This window comes from Heloderma suspectum, chromosome 7 (genome assembly GCF_057233095.1).
Source record: "Heloderma suspectum isolate Gila_16-S chromosome 7, 16-S_ref, whole genome shotgun sequence".
Taxonomy (NCBI): Eukaryota; Metazoa; Chordata; class Lepidosauria; order Squamata; family Helodermatidae; genus Heloderma; species Heloderma suspectum.
In genome coordinates, this window is record NC_139464.1 from 58,444,090 (window position 1) to 58,467,310 (window position 23,221).

The 23,221-nt window shown below is 41.8% G+C and overlaps 1 protein-coding gene across 1 annotated transcript; it reads left to right on the forward strand.

Annotated features, from left to right (window-relative positions):
• Nucleotides 1-648: 648 nt before the first annotated feature.
• Nucleotides 649-18,074, forward strand: MGAT4C (MGAT4 family member C). Its single transcript, XM_084811781.1, has 4 exons — nucleotides 649-737; nucleotides 4,683-4,832; nucleotides 13,739-13,886; nucleotides 16,267-18,074. Exons 1-4 carry the CDS (start codon nucleotides 735-737, stop codon nucleotides 17,421-17,423), a joined length of 1,458 nt encoding a protein of 485 aa, XP_084667907.1. The 5' UTR covers nucleotides 649-734; the 3' UTR covers nucleotides 17,424-18,074.
• The last annotated feature ends 5,147 nt before the right edge of the window (nucleotides 18,075-23,221 follow it).

Genomic DNA, 23,221 nt, shown 5'->3' on the forward strand with positions numbered 1-23,221 from the left:
TTGTCAGGCATCTTTTGTTCTATCATCCACTCATGGATGGAATCAGATTTTTTAACATCAGAATTTCATTCTACCTGGGTTAATTTCTCTTAGTACTAATGTGAATTAGTGCAAATCCCCCCCACCAAGTGAAAAACTGGTCCACAAGTCCATGGAATCCACATGACTCTGAAAAAGCCAGTGCACTGTAGAATCTGCAGTTCATATTCATAGAAATTAGGACTGTGCATTTATTTTCAAAAATTCATTGGGGGGAGGAGTGAAAAGAAATTGCACCCGAAAATGTATGGGAATGGGTGAGAATTCAGAGAAATTTCTCAGGGCACAGGGGTTCAGTGCTTAATTTACTGGAAGGAGATGGTGGTGGGGAGATCTTTCTTTTACCATTGTCCCCCATTCTGTCCTTGAAGCCTTTCTGGCTGCTTGAACATCTTAGAAAGCTCCCTGGAAGACCAAGCCAGAACTCCCTCCCTTGGGCCTTCCCTGTGCTGCTGCCTGGTGAGTGCCTGAAAGCTGAGAGGCATGTTTGTTTTTGCTCTGTTGTTATTAAAAGTCCTTTTAACAACAAGAAGAAGAAAAAAAGAACAATAACAATAACTCCTCACTCAGCTTTCAGGCACTCAGCAGGCAGCCGCACTGGAAAGCCCCAGGGAGGAAGTCTTGCTGAAGTCATCTAGGGGGCTTTCAAAGAAGCTCAGGAAACCAGGGAGGCCGTAAGGACAGAACAGCAGAAAATGGTAAAAGAAAGAGCACACACACACACCCCTCGGCCACCTTCTTACAGTAAGGTCATCCTTGTACCCCAAGAAATTTCTCTGAAATTCTCAATGAAAGGGACAGAAAAATGACTCTCTCTTTTGCAGGGAAACAAAGAGGCTACAAAAGGGCAGGTAGGGTTTTGGCACTAATAGAAATCCAAACTCATTTGAATCCCTTGTGGATTTCTCCAATATTCCTAGCAGGAATATAGAGTTAAATAGGACATGGGTGTCTGTAAAGTGGAGTAATGGTTCTAAGCTAAGTTTATGTCCAATGCAGATATCCAGGAAGGGAAAATATAGTTTTATTCATGCTCTACACTTCATTCATAATTTTAGATACCTCCATCAAACTGAGGGATGTTTGAGAAATCCACAATGAACTGAAACGGGTTCAGCTTTCTATGAATCCAAACTGCACATTCTATAGTGAAACGGCTTTTTCCAAGCTATGTGGATTCAATGGATTTGCTAAGGATGTCAGAGAATTCCACCACAGATCTCAGTGAAGCCAAATACCAGTGCATTCAGCCCCCTGAAATCCATGGCAGAACAAAGCCCCCCCACCCTACCACCCTGCGAAAGGTGCGTGAAACGGAGCACTTACCTGGTGCCATTCGCACTGCTTTGCGAATGGCAGCCATGTCTGCCGCCGCCATTCGCTTCCCCATTTAGGCTGTGATAGGCTACATAAATACTTACATAGCCTATCACGGCTAAAACAGGGATGCTATTTGCATAAGTATTTACGTAGCCTATCACGGCGAAAGGGAACGCAAATGGCAGCCGCTGTAGCTGCCATTTGCGTTCCTGTTTTTTTGCCGTGATAGGCTATGTAAATATTTACGTAGCCTATCACGGCAAAAAACATGAACGCAAATGGCAGCTGCTGTAGCTGCTGCCATTTGCATCCGCAGGCTTCAGATGCCTGCGAATGCACCCAGCCAGCGGCTCCGCAGGGTTGCCGCAGAGCGGAGCTGGACGGGTTAGGATTTCGGGGGGAGGTGTGGAGCACCTCCCCCCCCCACCGTGAATCATCCCTGTGAAAAGGTAAATGACTTTCATACATCCCGAGGATTTGCAGACCAGCTTTTCACTTGGTGGGAATTTGCGCAAATTCACACTTGCGTAAATGTGTACTTCCACAAATGGAGCAAAATTCTTGTATGTTCCTAAAAGAACAACAAAAAAATATTTCGTCAGTGAGCAGATGATGGAACAAAAGATGCCTGGCAATCTTCAAAACATAGATGGAACAGATTTGACAAAAATCCATACATCCCTGATCATGGCCCCTTTTATTTAATTATTTATAAACTGAAAATTACCCATACAATGCCATCTTTTGTTCTATGCAAGGTGATCCATTCCTTTCAAAATCATAGCAGCTTTTTTCAGTAACCTTTTCAACCCTTTAATATCCTTTTGGAGATGGGAAAACCACAAACAATATGCAGTATTCCAACTATGGCTGTAACCATACATTTTAATATAATAGCATTATGATTTTTTTTCAGTCGTTTTTCCTCATTAAACCTAGCATTTGATTTTGAACATATTAAGTTGTCTCATGATGAGCCAGACTATTGGTTCATTTAGTAGACAGTCTATACTCACTGGCAATGGTTTCCCAACACCAGGCTCAGGCAGATGTCTCTCTGCAAACTGAATCTGTTTTGTCTGGAGAGGGTGCAGATGAAACCTAGGACCTTATCCAAGCAGCACGTGTGCTCTGCCACTGAACTGTTCCCCCTTCCCCCAAATGTTTACACCACCAAATCTTCACTGAATTGTGCTACAAGTGCACACTTAGGGATAAACGACAGACTGTTAAATGTGTCGCATGCAGCTGATGCTCACCATTTATTTACTTACTTACTTACTTAGTTACTTACTTACTTATTTATTTAAACTTAGGGCTTCTCCACATGAGGTTGAAATCCCACACCCTTACCTGGACTTCTGCTTCTGGATTCCTTGTGGAATTAATACTAGAGTTGTGTGCAAATGGCCTCTCAAAATTCTCAAGCCTATTTGTGGGCAGAGAAATTGGGGGGACAATTTCACCACATTTCTCCTAGGGGAAGAGAAATTCTCCAACAGTTTCTCACAGATAGGGCTCGCTATTGGTGGGGGTTGTAGCACAGGTTCTTTTTTTCCCTAAAGGTTTTTGGTTTATTGCATTGCTTCTGTAGGTGGCAACAGCATCAACTGTGTTGAAGCTTCCACTTTTTTGAGGGAAAATTTTGAATTACTTTTGGTAGTATTTTTGAGCTTACGTAATCACTGCGAGGAGGCTGAGAGTGCTGTGTATGTGTTTTCTCTCTCTATTATACATCTTTCCATTGCTCTGCAGCCTCCCAGGCCACCTGCACTTTCTGAACTGAAAAAAAATCCCATGAGAGGAATTACCTCATGATGGCTTCCTCATGATGGCTTTACTGAAGTGCGGGAAGCCGAGGAGGCTACAGGCTGCCACAGAGATTACTGTACAATGACAGATAGGACATTCATGCACACTCTTCAGCCAGCTCACAAGCAAGATAAGCACAAGAACCCCAAGCCCAACCCATGAGAGTTTCTCTGAAATTTCTCCTCCTTTGAATTTATTTTTGAAAGCAATTTGTTTTCTATCAAATGGAATGAGAATGGTTAATAAAAAAAAAAGGAGAGAGAGTGGGAGAAATTTTCGGCACAGCACTAATTAAGATTGCCTCCTTTGCACAAGGTGGTTTCCAGGTTTTGTTCTTTCTGGACAAGTTCTATATGTTTCATTATACAGCTACTACATGGAGCTGCAATAAAGCAGGATTCTGGAAATTCATCATGCTTCAAAGTATGATAAAATCTCTTACTGTATTATCCCTGTTGAGAATTATGCTGCTATAATGGCATAGGAGGGGCCCTGGAGGTTGACAATGTTGTATAAAAGACCTGCAAAAAATGTGAGTGACCAATCACGAATGCACAATAAAAGCTTCATGTAGAAATGCCCTTAGTGTAAGCAATTGGGGTCCCAATCCATATCAGGGCCACCACATGTGGCAGGTGGTTAAAACTTCTGAGCAACTTCCCCCCCCCAAACTACACACACCTCACGCTACCACAGATATTTTAAAAAGAGAGGGGAGAATTGTTTTCCTATTTTTTTAGTCCCCGAGTTGGTGGTGGGGATTTGGAAGAAGTTCCATAGTTTAACTATTTGCTGGGTAAAGAAGTACTTCTTTTTATCTGTCCTGAATCTACCACCAATCAGCTTCATAGGATGACCCCGGGTTCTAGTATTTTGAGAGAGGGAGAAAAATGTCTCCCTATCCACATTCTCCACACCATGCATAGTTTTGTAGACCTCTGTCATGTCTCCCCTTACTGTCCTTTTTTCCAAGCTAAACAATCCCAGCCGTTGTAACTTTCTCTCATAGGGGAGATGCTCCAGCTCCTTGATCATCTTGGTTGCCCCTTTCTGCACTTTTTCCAGCTGTACAATATCTTTTTTAGGTGTGGTGACCAGAACTGTACCACACATAGAAAGAGGTGGCAGGACATTGCTGTTGCTCCACCCTATCCCCAGGTGTGCACAGTTTCTTCTGAGCCCCCCCCCCCATGTCCATCCATTTGGCATGGGCATCTGAGTAGAGAAGCCTGCACATGTAAATAGCAGTTTTGGCAGATTTCACTTCGACGTGGCTGTGAACCACAAAATGTACATCTTTTTTTAAAAAAAAATCACATGTCAAACCTTTCCAAGTTTGTGACCATTTAACAACAATTCCTGATATTTGACATGACATAGCTGATGATAAACGTGTGACAACCTGTCGTAAGAAATTTCAAGGAACAACAGCGAGTCTAGTGATTTTAACCTTAAAAATGTTTCAGTCAAGAGCAATACCCAACAAATTTCACTGCGTTTTTCTCCTTTAGGGGGTGTCGTATGCCTTTCTCCATACATTGAAGCATAAGCATTGGGACAAAATGAGGTGCTTACGAAAGAGATCCGCGGTATCCTTTCTAGGAGTCCTGGTCATTTGCTTGTTGTTCATGAACGTATACATTGAAGACAGCTATGTCTTGGTAAGTTGAATACAGTGGTGCAACTAGGTAAGGGGTAGGCAACTTGGTGCCCATGGGCATCACTTCGCCCTTGGATGCCTTTCTTGTTGCCTGCCGAGGTGCCCTTTATTTATATATTAAATAACAAAATTTCTTACTGGCAGCTGGGATCACTTCAAGCTTCTAGATGTTCCCATCATCTTTTCCCACAAATGCCTCCAGGCCAGACATGGGGCTCAGAGACATTCTTAGAAAAGGAAGATGATGGGCTGCTGCAGGACAATGCTTTCATCTGGGGCAGCCATTTTGTGGTAGTGCCAGGACAGTTTCTCAAATTGCCACATTTGCCCACAAGCCTGAAAAAGTTGCCTATCCCTGAGCTAGGTAGTTTTAGACCTGGACTTGAGGGTGTTACAGGGGTGCGGGGGGTGCGGGCTTTAGACAGCTATGCAAATTACTTCAGTTGTGGAGCACACAATTAACATTTCTCTTATCATCCCCCTGCACCCTCCCCCCACCCCCCACCAGTATTCTATGCTTTACAACTGCTTCTATGTTCTTGATATGTTAGAACAAGGGGGAAAAAAGGTAAAAGTTTGCTAACCCTGATTTTTTTTTAAAGGACTCTGAGCATGTACAGTTTCACATTTTAAACTCACTTAAATAATGGCACCATTATGATGAGAGAAATAAAATAGATTTGCTTCTGTTGCCCTGATGCTAAACACATTTATTTGGAAATAAGTGCCATTTTATTATAATGGAAAAATAATAAAATGAGCATCTATAACCATGTACTGGCTATTTGCTGATCATACCAGACTTGTTTTGCTGCAGCCATCATTTGCTCTTCTCTATACAGTCATTGGCAGGGAAGCCACTGGGCTACAGGGGCCTGGACTTCATCTGGTTGAATACATAGAACAAACTACTCTTTAAAAGAATAGGATAACTAAAACAAGCTAGCAGACTCACACACACACACACAAAATAAACAAATGGAGCTATGTCAGGATGGGCCTAACTCATCTCTTGTGAGTCATAAGATTTTTGAAAGCGTGTAATGGCTTGCCCAAAAGGAGACCTGGATTGTTGTCTACTGCCTGCGATCCATGGGGTCGGGGGTGGACAATTATTTACTGCCAAAGTGAGGGATGGAAAACAAAAAACTTCCACTGTTGGAACCTTCTCTTCACTCCTGCATAGTTTTTGAACAGATGTGGAGCATTAAAACATATGTGGAGCTGTAGCAATGTTGAAATCAGAAGGCTTCCGGATGCTGGATGCTGGTGCTGAAAAATGTATTCTTCTTATTTGTCATAAACTAGGGTCACTCAGAGCTCTGTCAGTCCCTAAGGGTGCAATCCTATGCATGTTTAGACAGAGAAAAGGCCTACAACTGTAAAGCTGGCTGGGGAATGCTGGGAGTTGTAGCCTTTTCTCTAAACATGCATAGGATTGCGCCCTAAGTGAGAAAGAAAAGAGCAAGGCACAGAAGAACATAAAACTGCCTTGCTGACTCAGACCAAAGATCCTTCTAGTCTACCATTCTCTTTCCAATGGCAACCAGCCAGATGCCTCTGGAAGCTGTAATACACATACAAAATTGATGGACTGTTTTTTGTAGGGATGTCAAAGAAATCCGCTGCAGATTCAAATGAGGCCAGTTTCTTTTTAATCGGGCCTCAGGAATCCGCAGCAGATCGGGACCACTTACCTCCGCTCCAGGAGGACGGGAGGCAGAATGGCACTTGGCTGCTTCTTGCCAGACAGAGCAGTTCGCCTCCTCCCTGTCCCTGCCAATTGCCATGTCTTAAAAAAAAAAGGCGATCAGGAGGATGTGCCCATAGACTTATACACAAATAGAGTCATGACTCTTGCATATAAGTCTATGTGTCCATAGGCTTATACGCAAGATTCACCGCTCTATTTTGCGTGTAAGTCTATGGGCACATGCGATCAGCAGGATGTACCCATAGACGTATAAACAAAATAGAGTGGCGAATCTTGCGTATAAGCCTATGGACACATAGACTTATACACAAGATTCATGACTGTATTTGCTTATAAGTCTATGGGCACATCCTCCTGATTGCCTTTTTTTTTTTAAAGACATGGCAATCGGCAGAGACAGGGAGGAGGCGAATGGTTTTGGCTGGCTATTTGCATTGCCCTTATTTTCGCTGTAGTCTACATAAATGTTTACGTAGACTACACGTGCCAAAATAAGGAACACAAATGGTGGCGCCCATGGGTTGTTGTTTTTTTCCCCCACAGTCAGCCGTGATAAGCTACGTAAACATTTGCGTAGCCTATCATGGTGTTTTTTTTTAAATCTAGCCATGATAGGCTACGTAAATCTTTACGTAGCCTATCACGTTTTTGTTTTTTGCTTGCTTTTTTTTTTTTTAAACTTGGAAATGGCAGCGGCGGCAGCCGGTCGGAAGACCGGCCGCTGCTGCTGAACCGCCACCGAACCGCCGCCGGAGCTGCCGCCACCAGGGACATTCGACCAAGGTAAGTCCTGTCCCGGGGGGGCAGGGGGGGCAGACCGTTTCTCCACCAATTTCGGGGGGATTCGGGGGGAATCCGAGATTCGTGGAGAAATTCTCTGACATCCCTAATTCCGAGGGGGAGGAACGGATCGCCGCCTCCCCCCACAGATTCCCCACTGGAACAGACAGTGGGGAATCCATACACCCCTAGTTTTTTGTCCTTCACTTCTGCTCACTCAGGTGACTTCAGTAGCTCCTTCTTCCATTGAAGGACCAGGTTCTTCTCTTCCTTCAGAGAGAGAAGTGTTGCACACTCTGGCATGCTATGGGCACTTCTTCTGACTTGGCGTATCAGGCTAACAGCTACTTCTTCGGCTTCACGCTCACCCTGCTTGCTGTGCCAAATGTATTTCCCCAGCCATGGGCATTGACCCCTTAATTTAGAGGTGCCAAGACAGTGATAAATCAGACCCACGTTTACTTACAAGGAGTACTTTATTGAGTAACTTACAGCACACAGGCGTACCCAATGGTTGGATCAGACAGCTTCTCTGAACCAAGAGCCATGGGGTACAATGGCCTTTATACCATACATGTTAGAAATGAGGCAGCATGACAGCAGCAAGTGCCCCCTAGTGTTCATTTCCAGCATAGACTAGCAGCACTTGGTTCTCAGCACAGCCACCTGCAACTTTAAGACAAACAACTTTCACTTCCCAGGCAGATCTTGATTCACTCATTCGTATGGAATGTGCTAGGCCGCACTATTGGCCCTTTGACTCATCTTCAGATGCTCAGAGGCTTACTAGCAAGGGAATTGCACTAATAATGAACTTAAGCAAGGCATTATGGCTCTCTAGGCCCCTCTAACACTATAGATGACTTGATTACACTCCTGGGGCCAATACAGTTCCTCAGTTTAGAACAGGATTAGGCAACTTGTGGCCTTCCAGATGTTTTGGCCTACAATTCCCATCAGCCTTCACCATTGGCTATGTGAACTAGGGCTGATGGGAGATGTAGGTCAAAGCATCTGGAGGGACACAAGTTGCCCACCCCTGACTTAGAAGGGCTGAGCAATTCATTCAAGCAAAATCACTGTTCAAATTGATTACACAACCCATTTTTATTTTTTAAAAATATAACATTGGTAGAATTTACTTTTGTATATGGCTGTTCAGGCTTCGGCCAAGAAGACATTTACTAGTAAGAGAGTTCCACATTTGGTAATGTTTTAGTATTCTGCTCAGCTTTTGATATGTAACTTCCTCTAGTGGCACTGCTTGCATTAAGATGTTGTGTGGGATTTTATTTATTCACAGCCCCTCACTTATGATTGAATTTGGCCTGGTTTATACCATATTTTTTGTCACTCTCGCTGATGCCTCCTTAGGTTTACTAATTGCTTCAAAATCCCCCAGATATATCTCAGTGCTTTTTATTTATTGAAGTTTATGCTGTTTCTGTTCTGTTTGTTTTCAGATCTTTATGTGAACTTCCCAGATGGCATGATGATGTCTTATGCTTAATTTGTCTTTTTTAAAATCATTAAAGGTGTTTCTTTTCATTGTTTCTTTCAAAACATGTTTAGCACATTTCATTACAGAGACTCGGCTTTGTTTGCCTAGCTCTTCTGAGACTTTTATGGTCCATCCAATGGCTAGATTTAGACATAACGTGAATCCATATTTTATACGACATTAAGTACACAAACTATGGATTGAGCTTTCAGGAATACCATGGTGGAGAGCTGCTTCTCTGCTTTTGTTTCCCACCTCAGCACTTAGCTTCATAAGCTCACGCCCATCCCCATGGAAAAGCAGCCTCTTGAGGTAGAGTAACACCTCACAGTGCTGGTCTGTGAATTCTGACATAATAGCAAACCACACTTAGCATAAACTATACTTTGCAACCCACTTCAAACCCTGGTTTCAGATCTTGGTTTGTCACAATTGGTGGCAGTAGTCAGATTGCCGTCAAGTAGAGGGAGCCACCTAGGGTGATCATCTATAGTCAGCCACAAGCAAATCATAATTTGTGGGGAGGCTCAGGCTCAGACTAGGGATGGGCGAATCTCTCTGTTTGGTTTTCTCAAACTTTCTAGGGATGGCGGAGAAATCCACCATGGACTCCAGTGAGGCCGAATTCTTTAGAATCCGGCTCCCCAGAGTCCATGGCAGAACAGACTACCCCACCACCACCACCACCCCCGAAATCCCCCCGGGACGGACCCTACCTGCTGCCGTCCATCCACTGCCCTACCTGCTGCCGTCCATCTGCTGCCATTTGTGTCCTTGCACTTTTCGGTGATAGGCTATGTAAATATTTATGTAGCCTATCACAAAAAGAGCAGGGACGCAAATGGCATCATCTGTGCCATTTGTGTCCCTGCTCTTTGCTGTGATAGGCTACATAAATATTTATGTAGCCTATCACTGAAAAGCTCAGGGATGCAAATGGCATCGGCTATGCCAAACGCCATTTGCGTCCGCAGCCCTGCAGCGGACACAAGTCCAGCTGCAGACAGGCCCAGCCGGCGGCTCTGTGGACTCACCGCAGAGCGGAGCCGGCCGGGGAGGATTCCGAGGGGAGGGACAGATTGCCTCCCCCGTCCTGTGGATGCCCCCAGTGGACCAGTGAGTATGTTTCGTACATCTCTAATACATTCAGATTTTTTTAATCTCAGGTTCTTCTCGCAAATATGAAGAACTTTCTGAATTTGGGGTAAATTCTTATCAAAAAATGAACTGGGGGGGGGAATTCTCACTCATGTGCACCAGCCAAATTCAATAGGTACAGCTATTCTCCCAGCATGGAAAGGAGAATGATGTACCTTCCTGCCATATAGCTGTTAAAGCCTATCAGAAAGAAGAGGTGATAACCATCAGCACTAACATGGTTGAATAACAGATTCAAACTCAGACATTTAAGAGCAAATCACCCAAAACCCCAGGCTTTGATGGACAATTCTTTCCATTTCAGTTTCTTCCACATTTGATTTTCTTTAATATCAAGTTCTTTTTGTCCTAAATATGAAGAACTTCCCAAATTTTGGCAAATTCTTATCAAAACCACACTGAAAGGAAGTTCTTACCCATAGTTCAGACTTTAAAGCAACCCATTATTATTATTTTTTTTTAGCTGAACAAATTATTATTTCACTTTGTGGCTGAACCCTGCCAGTATGTTAAATTGTTGGGCCTTTTCAATCCACCCCCCCCCCACACACACACACACTTTCCCACCCTCTTCTTGACTGTATTTTTCAGCTACCCTGATTTCTTTGATATATTGTTTATCTTCCATGTAATGAGGAAGATAAAATGATTTAAGTGTGTTTTCTGAGGGCTTCCTTGCTTGTAAATCCAAATGCATGGGAAACAGGACATTTTTCAGAACTCTGCAGTAGGGATGTACAGACTATGGAAAATCCACTCCGTCTTTGCGGATTGTCAGATGCCTTTTGTTCCATCATCCCCTCACAGATGGATGTGAAAAAATCTTTTTCATCATGCAGAAAAATATGCAAATAATTACCTAAGAGTTTTCATAACAATTTACATAATCTACCTTGGTACATAACATTTAGCGTATTGTCCCCCATTCCATTCAACTTTTCCTCAGCAGAAATGTGCAGGTTTTCCTACAAATAAATATGGGTAAACTTCGAGGGGGGGGGGAACCAACACCAAAAGTCCATGGACTCTGAGTGGCCTGAGGGGGTCACTCCATAGTGGATTCCACAGGTTGGATTCTTAGAAATCTGAGCTCATTTTAGCCCACCCCGAATTTCTCTAGCATCCCTACTCTGCAGTGATTTCATGGATAAGTGAAATCCTCATGCCTCTGAATTCCCATGTGAAGGTATTTGGGGAAGTGACAATGGTAAGGGTAGATACAGCCCATCAAGGAAAGATATAGATCAGAAGAGGGTAACATGCAGCTCATGGGCTGCATGCACCCCCTGCCCCCATGTGGCCCCCCTCATCCCCTCTGTGAATTTAGGGGAGAGGGGAAATCAGGGGGTGTTTTTAAGGCTGTGTTACTGCTACAGCACACTAACCAAATCATTTTGCTTACTTTTAAGCTAGATTTGACCCATTTAGTGGTCCATAGTGCAAACACAACCATTTTTTTTTAAGATGTTTGGGGGCTGCAGTCTGTGGTGTTGTCCAGGGTCAAAAATAGCCCCACACCTCCCACAGTTGTCCACCACTGATATACATGCCGGGTTGGTGTCAGGGCTCAGTATTATTGGGCAACTGCTGAGGTCCATTGCCTATCAGGGGTCCACTGGAAATCCAAAATCCAAAATTCTTCTGGCTCTGCTGGTCAACTACTTTGCTCTCTCACTGCCTGATCACCCACTCTTTCTGATGAGTAAGTAGCTAGGGGAGTGAAGACAAGAAGGAACTTGTCCTCTTCCTCTGGGAGGTGCTGTAGACTGAGCTTTTGCTATTGGGCGGTATAGAAATGAAATGAAATGAAATGAAATGAAATGAAATGAAAGAATGAATGAATGAATGAATGAATAAATAAATAAATAAATAAATAAATAGATGGTGGGGAAGAGGGGGAGGAGGGTGAAAAAAAGGGTGCAAAAATTTTGAACTGGCCCTGTCAGTGGAGACTGGTGGCTCCAATGATAGTGGGACACTGAGTCCACTCTGGGTTTTAGTCAGAACCAGTCAGAACTCTAAAGGAGCTATACATGGTGCTCCATACCTTGGATAGATCCTTTAGAGTTCTGACTGAAATCTGGAGCAGATTCACTGCCCCACTGTCATCAGAGCCACCAGTCTCTCCACTGGGCCCTGTCTATGTTTCTTCATATATTTCAGACAACATGTGATTAGGGGTTGGGTCCAATATTGGTCATCTGCTGGCAGAACAGAAGCGGCTAGCAGAATGAATTTACTCTCCCCCTGAAGCCCCCTGTGTGCCCACCAAATCTGCTCCAGTGGGTTGGGGGACATATAGGGATCTCCTCCTCCCTACAGCTCTCTGCATGAGTGGAAGTCCCATTCCATGAATGGAAATCATATGTGATGTTGGATCTAACCCACTGACATCTTGGGATTTTCAAGACTTATTGCAAATTTCTTCCATGTATCCAGCTGTGTGCCATCACCAAAGTTGCTTAACAATGCAATCCTATCCATGTCTACTCAGAGGCAAGCCCAATTGTGTTTAAGGGGTCTTATTCCCAGGTAAATGTGCATAAGATTGCAGCATAAGAATGTTTGTTACATTGAGGATGCCATGGGAGAAAAAACTAAAATCTCCATTTCAATGTAGAGCCTCCTTTGAGACACTAGAGCAAAGTCACTTTTGCATTAATATCCCCTGAGAAGAAGGCTAAGCTACAATAAAAGAAGATGAAGCATAGCTTTGAGATGTATTGAAGAAGACACTTGCACAGGAAATACATATGAAACACTCTGCAGCATTTTTCATACAGCGAGAATTTGTATTAGTAGAATCACATCATATACGTGTTTCAAAGGTCTATGAGGCTGATGCTCTGGTCTTGATCTTGACTACGGAATGCTGAAGAAAAATTTTCTTTCCTGACAAAAATAGCAATACAGCAGGAAGGCATGCTCCACAGAGAAGTTGTTTTTAAATATATATGTTTGTTACCTTCTAATAAAAATGGGGACTCATTCATCTCCAGACACATGTTAAGCAACTTCAGTTTTTAACAAACTTCCAAGATGAAGCAATCTATCTGTCTGTCTATCTTAGTTCAATGGAATTTCAATTAAGATTTACTAAACATTCACCCTCCTCACCCCTGCAAAAATAGTATTGGTATCTTCTGAATTATGTTTAATGCAGTATTGGGGGGGGGGGTCCCCCAATGACACGTTACTTTGGTAAAAGTAATAGTAAAAGCTATTACTTTTAAATGCAAGGAGGTTCCTGAAGAAGAAAACATGGTCACATTGGATTGGATCCAGACTACATAGTTGAACTTCATTTGCACTGAAATCAATGGGAGTTAAGCCATGGCTAACTCTTCCCATTGATTCCAATGGAGCCTAAATTCAACTAACTTAGTCTGGATATAACCAGAGGGAGGTTAGGGAAGCAATGTGGCAGAAGGCATGGATGGACAGAGGAAAGTGAGAGTATAAGAGCAGAACTTGTTCAGAATCAGATTTCAGATCATGTCATGGGGAGATGAAGACACTGTGATCCTGCTCCACACCCTGAAAATTTTTGATGCACATGATAAAGTGCATCTCCACCTGGAACCCCCAGTTTGGTTATATATGGCCACACCTCAATTTGGGCTAACAAAGAGCAAGATCTACACACTTTTTACATTGGAAGACTGTGTTTGTGTCCCTACATTACCCCCCATTCCTCACTTACTACTGTGTATTTCTTATATATCTATATTTTTATTTCCCTCCCACCTGCTAGGATGGAGACAAACAGTTAATCAGAGAAACAGCAACACATCAATTAAACTCAGAGCGATATGTTCACACTTTTAAAGATCTGTCCAATTTCTCAGGATCAATAAATGTTTCCTATCGCTATCTGGCTGGCACACCTTTGCTAAGAAAAAGTAAGTATTTGAACATGTCGATTTCATTAACTAAGACAAGATTCTTATCTGATCTAATTGTAACAGACATAGGAAAGGCTGCCAAGTTGGGTTTGCTGCTTTGTAGAGTTCTGAGGAAGAAGTTTTAACTCTGTATTAATACATTTTCCTTTTCCATAGAACATATATGTCACATGTGCAGAATGCAAGAATAGGCAGAGAGAGGTCTTCATAACTCCATGAGTTGAAGGACATTCTTGTGCTGTTTGTAGAACTGATCCTTAGATGAGACAGGGTTCAGCAAAATTATGGGCAAAACAACTCTAGATTCAGTATTTTATTCCTTTTACTATTGTACCTTATGAAGAGTTGAGAAAAAAATATCATAGATAATAAATTAAAAAATTGTCAAAAACTCTCATCTTTCCATCAAAGAGTTAAGGCAATAAAAATAAAGTTAACTTATCCTACCCTTACAAGAACCCTGTGAGGTAGGTTAGACAGAGAGAGACAGAGACCTGGTTTGCATGACATGCCCATAGGTGCCATTTTGCATATCCAAGCCCCACTTGGGGGTATCATAGAATCATAGAATAGCAGGGTTGGAAGGGGCCTGTAGACCATCGAGTGTTGTGTGTCATGCGAACCCAGCAAGTGTGGGTTCTGCAAGGGTTAGACAACCCTTGCATAGCCCATGGTTTGTTCCTGTTTAACTTTCACATAACTCATGGTCACTGGGTTTGCAAAATACGACAACCTCCAAGCAGGGGTTGGGTACACAAAATGGTGGCTGCACATGTCCTGTGCACACAACAGCCTCACCATGGGTTAAATAACCCATGGTGGGCTGTCATGTCATGGGAACCAGCCCAGAAACAGATTTGTCTATAGCCATTCATTGTGATTCATATCTGATTAGTGATTTGAACATGAATTTCCAACATCTAAACAACCTAGCCACAGAGTCTCATGCATTGAAATGATCTGAAAATCAAAATCACTGGGTTTAAAACAAAGACCAACTTAACACAATCTGAGAACTGTTAGCCTTTAAGAATGATCCTATGATTTTATAGTTGTTCCCATGCTATCTCAAGAATTTGTGTAAGCTCTTCAGGTTCATTTTTCTTGCTCAGTGCTATCGTAAAACAGGATGTCTGTGAGAAAGTCACCTTTGGATTATACTCCATGACTCCTGTGGGCATACAAAGCTGTTAAGATTCTATACCATCCTAAGGATGTAAATTGGTATTATCCTAAGAAGATAGGAACATATATTGGAAAGCAGTAATGAGCACATTGCCTAAACCTGCAGGTTTGTTGATTAGATCCTAAAGTTCTGAAAGTTCCTCTCCAGTTTTCTCATGACAGTTTCATTTCAAAATATTTCCTTACTGCACAATCCGGCCACAATTAAGCACATTTAAATTCCACTGATTTCAGTGGAAGAGATTTAAGCACAGTTGAGCACTCCTACTGAAAACGCTATGACTTTTTAAAAAGTGCAGAGCTTGGTCTGGTTCAGTCCATTGCTTTTTCTTTTTTGAAGTGCATTTTTTTTTTTTAAAGAAGCAGCTCTTCACTGCATACTTTATTCCCTAATGGGCTGAGCTGTAAACAGTGTTCAAGCGAAAGCTTTGAATTCCTGTTCTTCTGACAGGTTGTAGGTTGTTAATCTTTTAAATATAGTTTTCCTGCTGGCATCTTTTTGCACACATCCCTCCTGGCTTTTAGTCCATTTCACACTAAGCAAAGGATGTTTAATGCAATAGCCTCAATATGCTCCCAGTACATCTTTCTGGAGAAAAGGTTTAAAGCTTGCTCTTTCACCATACAGGTTATAGATTACTCTTGATGTAATCCAAAGTACCACCCAACTAATTCTATGTATTCAGGAGAGATTTGATTTAAAACAACAACAACAATAACTAGCAGCTCCCCACCACCACGATCACCTCCAATAGAAATACATAGGAACACAAGAAGCAGCCTTATACTGTGTCAGACCATTGGTACATCTAGCCCAGTACTGTTGACACTGACTGGTGGTGGCTCTCCAGGATTTCAGGCAGGAGTTTTTCCACTCCTATCTGGAGATTTTGGGGACTGAACCTGGGACCTTCTGTTTGTAAAGTTCCCATTGAGCTACACCTTCTCCCTGCTGAGCTATGGCTCCTCCCTCAGGGTAACCATTTCACAAACTGTTTGTCATGTGGCATTATGGTGGTAACCTCCCCCCACCCCAAAAAGGCAACAGTCCTGCTAAGCATACACAAGCTACTGTTTTTATCATTCAGATAATTTATTTTGAATGAACCAGAAAGTCTGTCCCGCTAACCCAGTCCCCCTCACAATGTTATTTAGTTTCTCTTTAAAAGGTTGATTCTCTTTATTTATCCAGGGTATCTTACCATCGGATTGTCCTCAGTCAAACGAAAAAAGGGAAATTATTTGCTGGAGACAATCAAGTCCATATTTGAGCAGTCGAGTTATGAAGAGCTGAAGGAAATTGCTGTGGTGGTGCACCTGGCAGAGTTTGACTCAACCTGGTGTGTTGGAATGGTTCAAGATATTTCTCAGAAATTTGCCCATCATGTAATTGCTGGGCGGTTAATGGTGATCCATACTCCTGAAGAATACTATCCAGTATTGGATGGCCTTAAGAGAAATTATAATGACCCAGAAGACCGGGTGAAATTCCGTTCCAAGCAAAATGTAGATTATGCTTTCTTGCTTAACTTTTGTGCTAACCTTTCTGATTATTATGTTATGTTAGAAGATGATGTTCGATGTGCAAAAAACTTCTTGACTGTTGTTAAGAAAGTCATAACTTCACGAGAGGGAACCTACTGGGTGACGTTAGAATTTTCCAAGTTGGGCTACATTGGGAAGTTATACCATTCCCATGATCTCCCTCGTCTGGCCCATTTTTTGCTGATGTTCTACCAGGAAATGCCTTGTGATTGGCTGCTGATACATTTCCGTGGGCTGTTGGCTCAAAAGGATGTGATACGTTTCAAACCATCTCTCTTCCAGCATATGGGATATTATTCATCGTACAAAGGAGCTGAGAATAAACTGAAGGATGATGACTTTGAAGAGGATTCATTTGACCTTCCTGATAACCCTCCTGCCAACCTGCACACCAATATGAATGTATTTGAAAACTACGAGGCTAGCAAGGCATATAGTAGTGTTGATGAATACTTCTGGGGCAAAGCACCCTCAACTGGAGATTTCTATGTGATCGTCTTTGAAAAGCCTATTAAAATTAATAGGATTAAAGTTGTTACTGGGACAGAAGACCGACAAAATGACATCTTGCATCATGGAGCTCTGGAAGTTGGGGGGAAAATTGTTGGGGGCAAAAAAGGGAAGCAATGTACTACTTTCTTGCGAATAGGGGAGTTTAAAAATGGAAACTTGGAAATTACAGATGTGGAGCACAAAGTTCTTTTTGATATTAACTGTATGAGAATACTTGTTACCAAAAGCCAAAAGGAATGGTTGATCATTAGGAGCATTAGCATATGGACTTCACAACTACCAAGTCAATAAGGCAAATCTACAGTAGCAGATTTCTCTGTCCTTATTAGGGAAGTAAGCACCATTGCTTGAATCCCAAATGGTGCCATTCCCTAAAATGACTGACATGTTTTCCATTTTTTTTGCTACAGACATTGGCAATCTGGGAAATCACAAAACAAACAAAAGCAATCTAGTTTTTATGAGTTCAGTCAGGCAATATACAATGACTAGTTTGTTGGAATGTTTGAATTTTATAGTAAGTGCAAACAAGTTCTTGTCCATCTCTCAAGCTCCAAATTCAGTTCTCTGTTGTTTCCATCTCCTGTTTTAGAAGAACCAATGTACTAAACAAAGCAAATGCTGTTTCATAATTTAAAGGTTTTGTAGGCCTACGCTAGTATATTATCAAAAGGATCTGACTCCATCGTATCCATGATTAAAAATGTGATGGTGCTTTGTGTTTGTACAGTAGTTGGTGGCTTGTTTTGTTTTGAAGACAGTTTTGATCCAGAAGTCCTATGAATGCAGCTGGTATTCCCTACTGTGAGCACTGTAAGAAAGCTGTGTTGATACTGCAGCTGAAAATACATGTTCTGTTATAAATCTGTAATGATCATTTTGTAAACCTCAATAAGTGTATCCACTATTCTTGCTCTTTCAACCATCATATATAGTTCTATCAAGAAATGATGCACTAATTTCATCTGTCTTCAGGTTCATTCCCCAATATTGAACTAGACTCCATTAACTCTAAGGGCATGCTTATTGATCTGAGAGAACACCTGCAAAGATGTGAATAACCCGGTATCCTATGTGGTGGTAACTGAGTTCCACTAGTGGGTTCTGTAGTGCACATGGAGCTCCAACTCCAAGTGCTACAATTCAACACTCTCCAGAAATGCAATACAGATATGGAATCTGTTGGGAGATGGGCTGTCTATTTTTTTCCCACTGCTGGAAAGTTCTCATACATATGAGAACATTTATACGATATGAATATATGAAGTTGCCTTATGATGAGACAGACTCTTGGTCCAGCTTATTTTTACTTAGTGAATTATTACATTTGTATTCCACCTTTCTTCCATTATTTATTTTATTTTATTTACTAGCTGAAGTACCCAGTGTTACCCAGCTTAATTTAATTAGAACATCTAACTCAGGCAAACCGTAAAAGCTTCATAACAATCGATCACATGGCATAGAGGTAGCGAGTGTCCAAAAGTTTCAACTGGGCACCATTTTTATTTCAAGACGGTAGCTGAAATGTTCACTATGCCTAAAACCATCCCAGATAGAGGTAGAACAAATCCTAAAAGTTTCCTAACAATCCATCAAATAGCATAGAGGCAGTGAGTGTTCAAAATTTTTGACTGGCTGCCATTTTTGTTTTGAGATGGCAGTCAAACTGTTAACTATGCCTAAAACCATCCCAGGCAGAGGTAGAACAAATCCTAAACATTTCATAATAATCAATCAAATGTCATAGAGGCAGTGAGTGTCTGAAATTTTCTATTGGCCACCATTTTGTTTCAGGATGGTGGCTGAAATTTCCACTATTCCTAAAACCATCCCAGACAGAGGTAGAACAAATCTTAAAAGTTTCATAACAATTGGATGTATGGTTTTCTGAGTCCATCGAGAACGCACAAACATACACACACACACACACACACACACACATATGAGAGAGACAAGTTAAGAAGATAATAATACTTTTATACAGCTTAATATATTAAACTCTCATCTATGGTGGAGGTTAAGGTGGTATATATAGGATTTCCACTCTTCCATCCAGGCACTGACCAGACACAGACTTGCTCAAGTTCAGCAAGGTGGCTGTGTCATGTGCCATCAGACCATACCCAGTATTGTGTTCTCTTACTGGCAGTAGCTCTCCAGGGATTCAGGCAGAAATTTTTTCTAACCCTACTACCCAAGATCCTTTTAGGCTGGGGATACTATGGATTAAACATGGATGGCCTGTATGCAAAGCATGCTCTACCACTAAATGATTGCCCCTCCTTATAGGATTTGCTATGAGAGACACCAGGGCTTGAACCAGCCACCTGATGCCTTGGGCCTGGGACCTGGTGAAGTGACCTACCAGCTCACACTAAGTTCCATGTGCATAATTTATTTTATTGTTTCTGTATTTATGTATGTATGTGCATGTGTATTACATTTCTGTACCACCTAACAGCTGAAGCCCTCTGGGATGTTGACAAAACGTGTCCCTGCAGAGCTTTAAAATACCACTATTACACATTGTCACACTGGCTTGCACCCTTTGCCTTTTTTTTTTTTTGGCCCATGGAAGATCTTCCAGTGGAGGGGCTTATAACAGACAGCTCTTACCACCACCATATATTTGTAGTACAGCAGTTGTGAAATAGTTCCCATCATTTGCTCAGCCATCCAGATCAGTGTTTCCTTTGCTGCTGGATTTTTCTTTTTTAGGAATCAGTCCTTTACTGCTGTCCTCCCAGTGTTAGCTTTCTATTATTGTGGTGGTTAATGTAATAATTATGGGTGAATTCTTTGAGAAAAAGAAATATTCTACTTGGTGCGTAAAGCATATTAGAAATATTTTGCTGTTGGTATTAGTTTTGCTTTTGGGGGACTACCCATAAATATGTTACACTTTTTAAAGTCCTGCTTTTAAAATATTCTGTCCTCATTACAATTTGTTATTCTAGTATAGCCCCATCCCTCAAAAAAAGGGTTATAAATGTCATGAGAACCCACCTCCCCCATGCCAGCATACATCTTTAATGCAGCTAATTTTTAATCACTTTTTCACATGTAAGGAGTTTTGCCATATTGATAAATTTATAAGGGTCATTGAAAATGAATAACAAGGAATATGTTTACACTCTCCAAAACTACTTTAAGCAATTGGTCATTTTTAGTGCATTATGCTCCTCTCATGGAAAATTTATGTGCTGTTTTATGGATAAATTGGGGTACACAGACATGTGGACAAAATGGCATAATATCTAGAATTCTGATACTAAAAATGATACTATTGCTATACAAGCATCTTTGGCTACAGTCATGTGCACAGTTAGGCTGCTATATCCAATTCACTTTAATAGATTTGGAATTTTCACCTAAGACTTGTTGAGCTTCCCTTTCCTGTCTCCAGCCTTCCCCTAAAAGGAAGCTTCTGGTAGGCTGGTCAGTCTTTCAGGTTGTACCTCCAACCCCAAAGCTCATCCCTGTTACATTTGCCTTTCTCTCCCCCAACTCCCTGAATCTAGCCTGATCTGTTTGCCTGTTTTCTGCCTGATACTTTCTCATTTCCGATGTTCTAGGTATGCTACTCATCTCCTGGCTTTCTTCCTTGAAAAACTCTGCATATGCATTGCACAGACAAAGGTGTCCCTGCCGTTGAACCAATAAATTGGGAAACTCCAGCTTTTACAAAAGCTCTGTGTGTGAACGGAAGTCCTGTAGAACTTTGGTTCCAGATAGTAGGTTGATGATGGAATAAGATGCATTGAAGTCACTTTTGAAAGTAATCCATAGACCTCTCGCCAACTGTTTCTGAGTTATCTTTTGTATATAAGTTCATCTGACATCTTTAAAAAAAAAAACTGCAGTGATATTTCATTTTATTGAACTAGAAGCAGTTGTCATTGTGCATGAACTGTGAAATTGGCATTTCTGAGCCCAGTGCTGGAGGTGGCCTTCATCGTGACAAGTGATGTCAGTTGTGACAGTTGCAGTGATAAATCTCTGTGGAAGCAACAGTAAATAACTTCCATTCTAATATTGATTTAACTGACAGAACGGAAGACTGTCTTCATTACTTGAAAGTTAAGTCTTTATTGTTTATATTATGGTGGAACTGGAAGTGTGTTCAGTATTTCAGCCAGTGGAGCTGTGTGTATCTAGGCGCATAGACTCTACCGAAACACTATGAAGGGGGAATATTTGCCCTTCCTTGACTGAAAGAAGAACCAAAAAAAGGAATTAAAGCCCATTTCAAAGGTGTCTCTGGGGCTCCATGTGTTCAATAGACATGTGTTGGGTTGGGGTATCATGGTAATGGCAGGCCCTGCCCCACTCTGATTGATTGATTGATTGATTGATTAGCTTTATAGACTGCTCTTTATCTAGCAAGATTCCTGAGTGGTTAACAAGAGGGAAAAGAATCAAAATAGAGAATACAAATATTAAAAACCAAGTTATGTCAACAAAACCATGGCTAGACACTCAAGTAAAGCTTGTTTAGATAAAAATGTATTTAGCAGGTGCCGAAGACAAACAACGTTGGCGCCTGCCTGACACCAGCGGACAGGGAATTCCACACAGGGGGAGCCGGTACACTGAAAGGTCTACTCCAAGTAGACTCTCAGTGGAGCACAGGTCCAAGAAGAAGCAACAGGATCACCTCATCTGATGACTGCAGTGACTGGGCAGGCTTGTAAGGAAGAATATATTGGTCCCAAGTTATTTAGGGTTTAATACACCAATGACCAAACTTAACCCTGGCCCAGTAGTGAATAGGCAGCCAGTGCAGTTCCCTCAGCAAAGGTGTTACATGGTGAAAAGGGGCAGCCCTGACAACAGCCAAACTGCCGCCTTCTGCATTAGCTCCAGCTTCCAGACTGACCTTAAGGACAGCCCCCCTTAAGGCATGCTCAGTCTTAAGGTGACTAGTGCTTGTATTACTGTGCCCAAGCTTCTGATACACATTTTGATACACATCTACAATATGTCTATGTGTGTACAGTTGTACACATGCAGTATCTTCTCCCCATGATTGAAGACCCAAGCTTTGTGGGGTTCCTGCTCATGGGATTCCTACATGCATGTGTGGTTGTGTGTTTATGTGATTTTTATCCCACCTTTTGACACCAACATGTACTCAAGGCACTTCACAATAAAATTGCAACTATGAAATACAAAATTCAAACCAACAATAGAACAGTTTAGAAAAAGGTGTTGAAATATCAAAGAGGCTCCTTTGGGAGAACACTTCGTTAGAATAAAATCTAGCTGTATGTATGTAGGCACATCACAGCTGGGTTTCAGACAAAATGAAGATGCAGCTGCACTTCTGGAAGGCGCTTTAATGATTCTCCTTTTTGGGACTGGGGAGAAGAAGCTGTTATAGGTGCATTTTATTAGCTGTGGATAGTCCACTAATTCAGCATAAGAACACCATGGCATTTGTCTGCAACCCAATATACGGCTTCTAACAAAATATGCACCAGGCAGGATCTAGAAGTTTTAAGACTACAACAATGTAATATGCTTTCAAGAAATGTATTATTTATTATTCCATCATCTTTTGGGAAATGAATGCTTTCCAGTGAAATGGGAAATAAATGCTTAGGAGCACCTGACACACACCTGGTTTATTTAGTGGTCTTTCTGGTCCAGTTGTATCATGTATGTCATATGAGGTGGCTCTAAAGAATGCCAGAAGGGTCTAATGAACTGGTGGACCTTGCAGTCACCATTCATTGGAAAACGAGCAAAAACCTAACTGACGTAATATATAGCGATTGTGGTGGTGACCACTGTCTGTTGGATTTCACCAATTTCACCTATTATCACTATTTGGTTATTACAAACACTGATGGGTGGTGGTCAGAGGACTGTTTACCAGAATCCACTCTAAAGTAATCTCTGCATTGATTTCTGCATTGAGCAGGGGATTGGACTAGATGACCTCCAAGGCACCTTCCAACTCTAACATTTTATGATTCTATTACTATAACATTTCCTTTAAAAAATCACTACACAAACGAAGAAAACCCACATCCCAACTACTCTACAATAACATAGGAATTTGCCTTATCTAGAGTCTGACC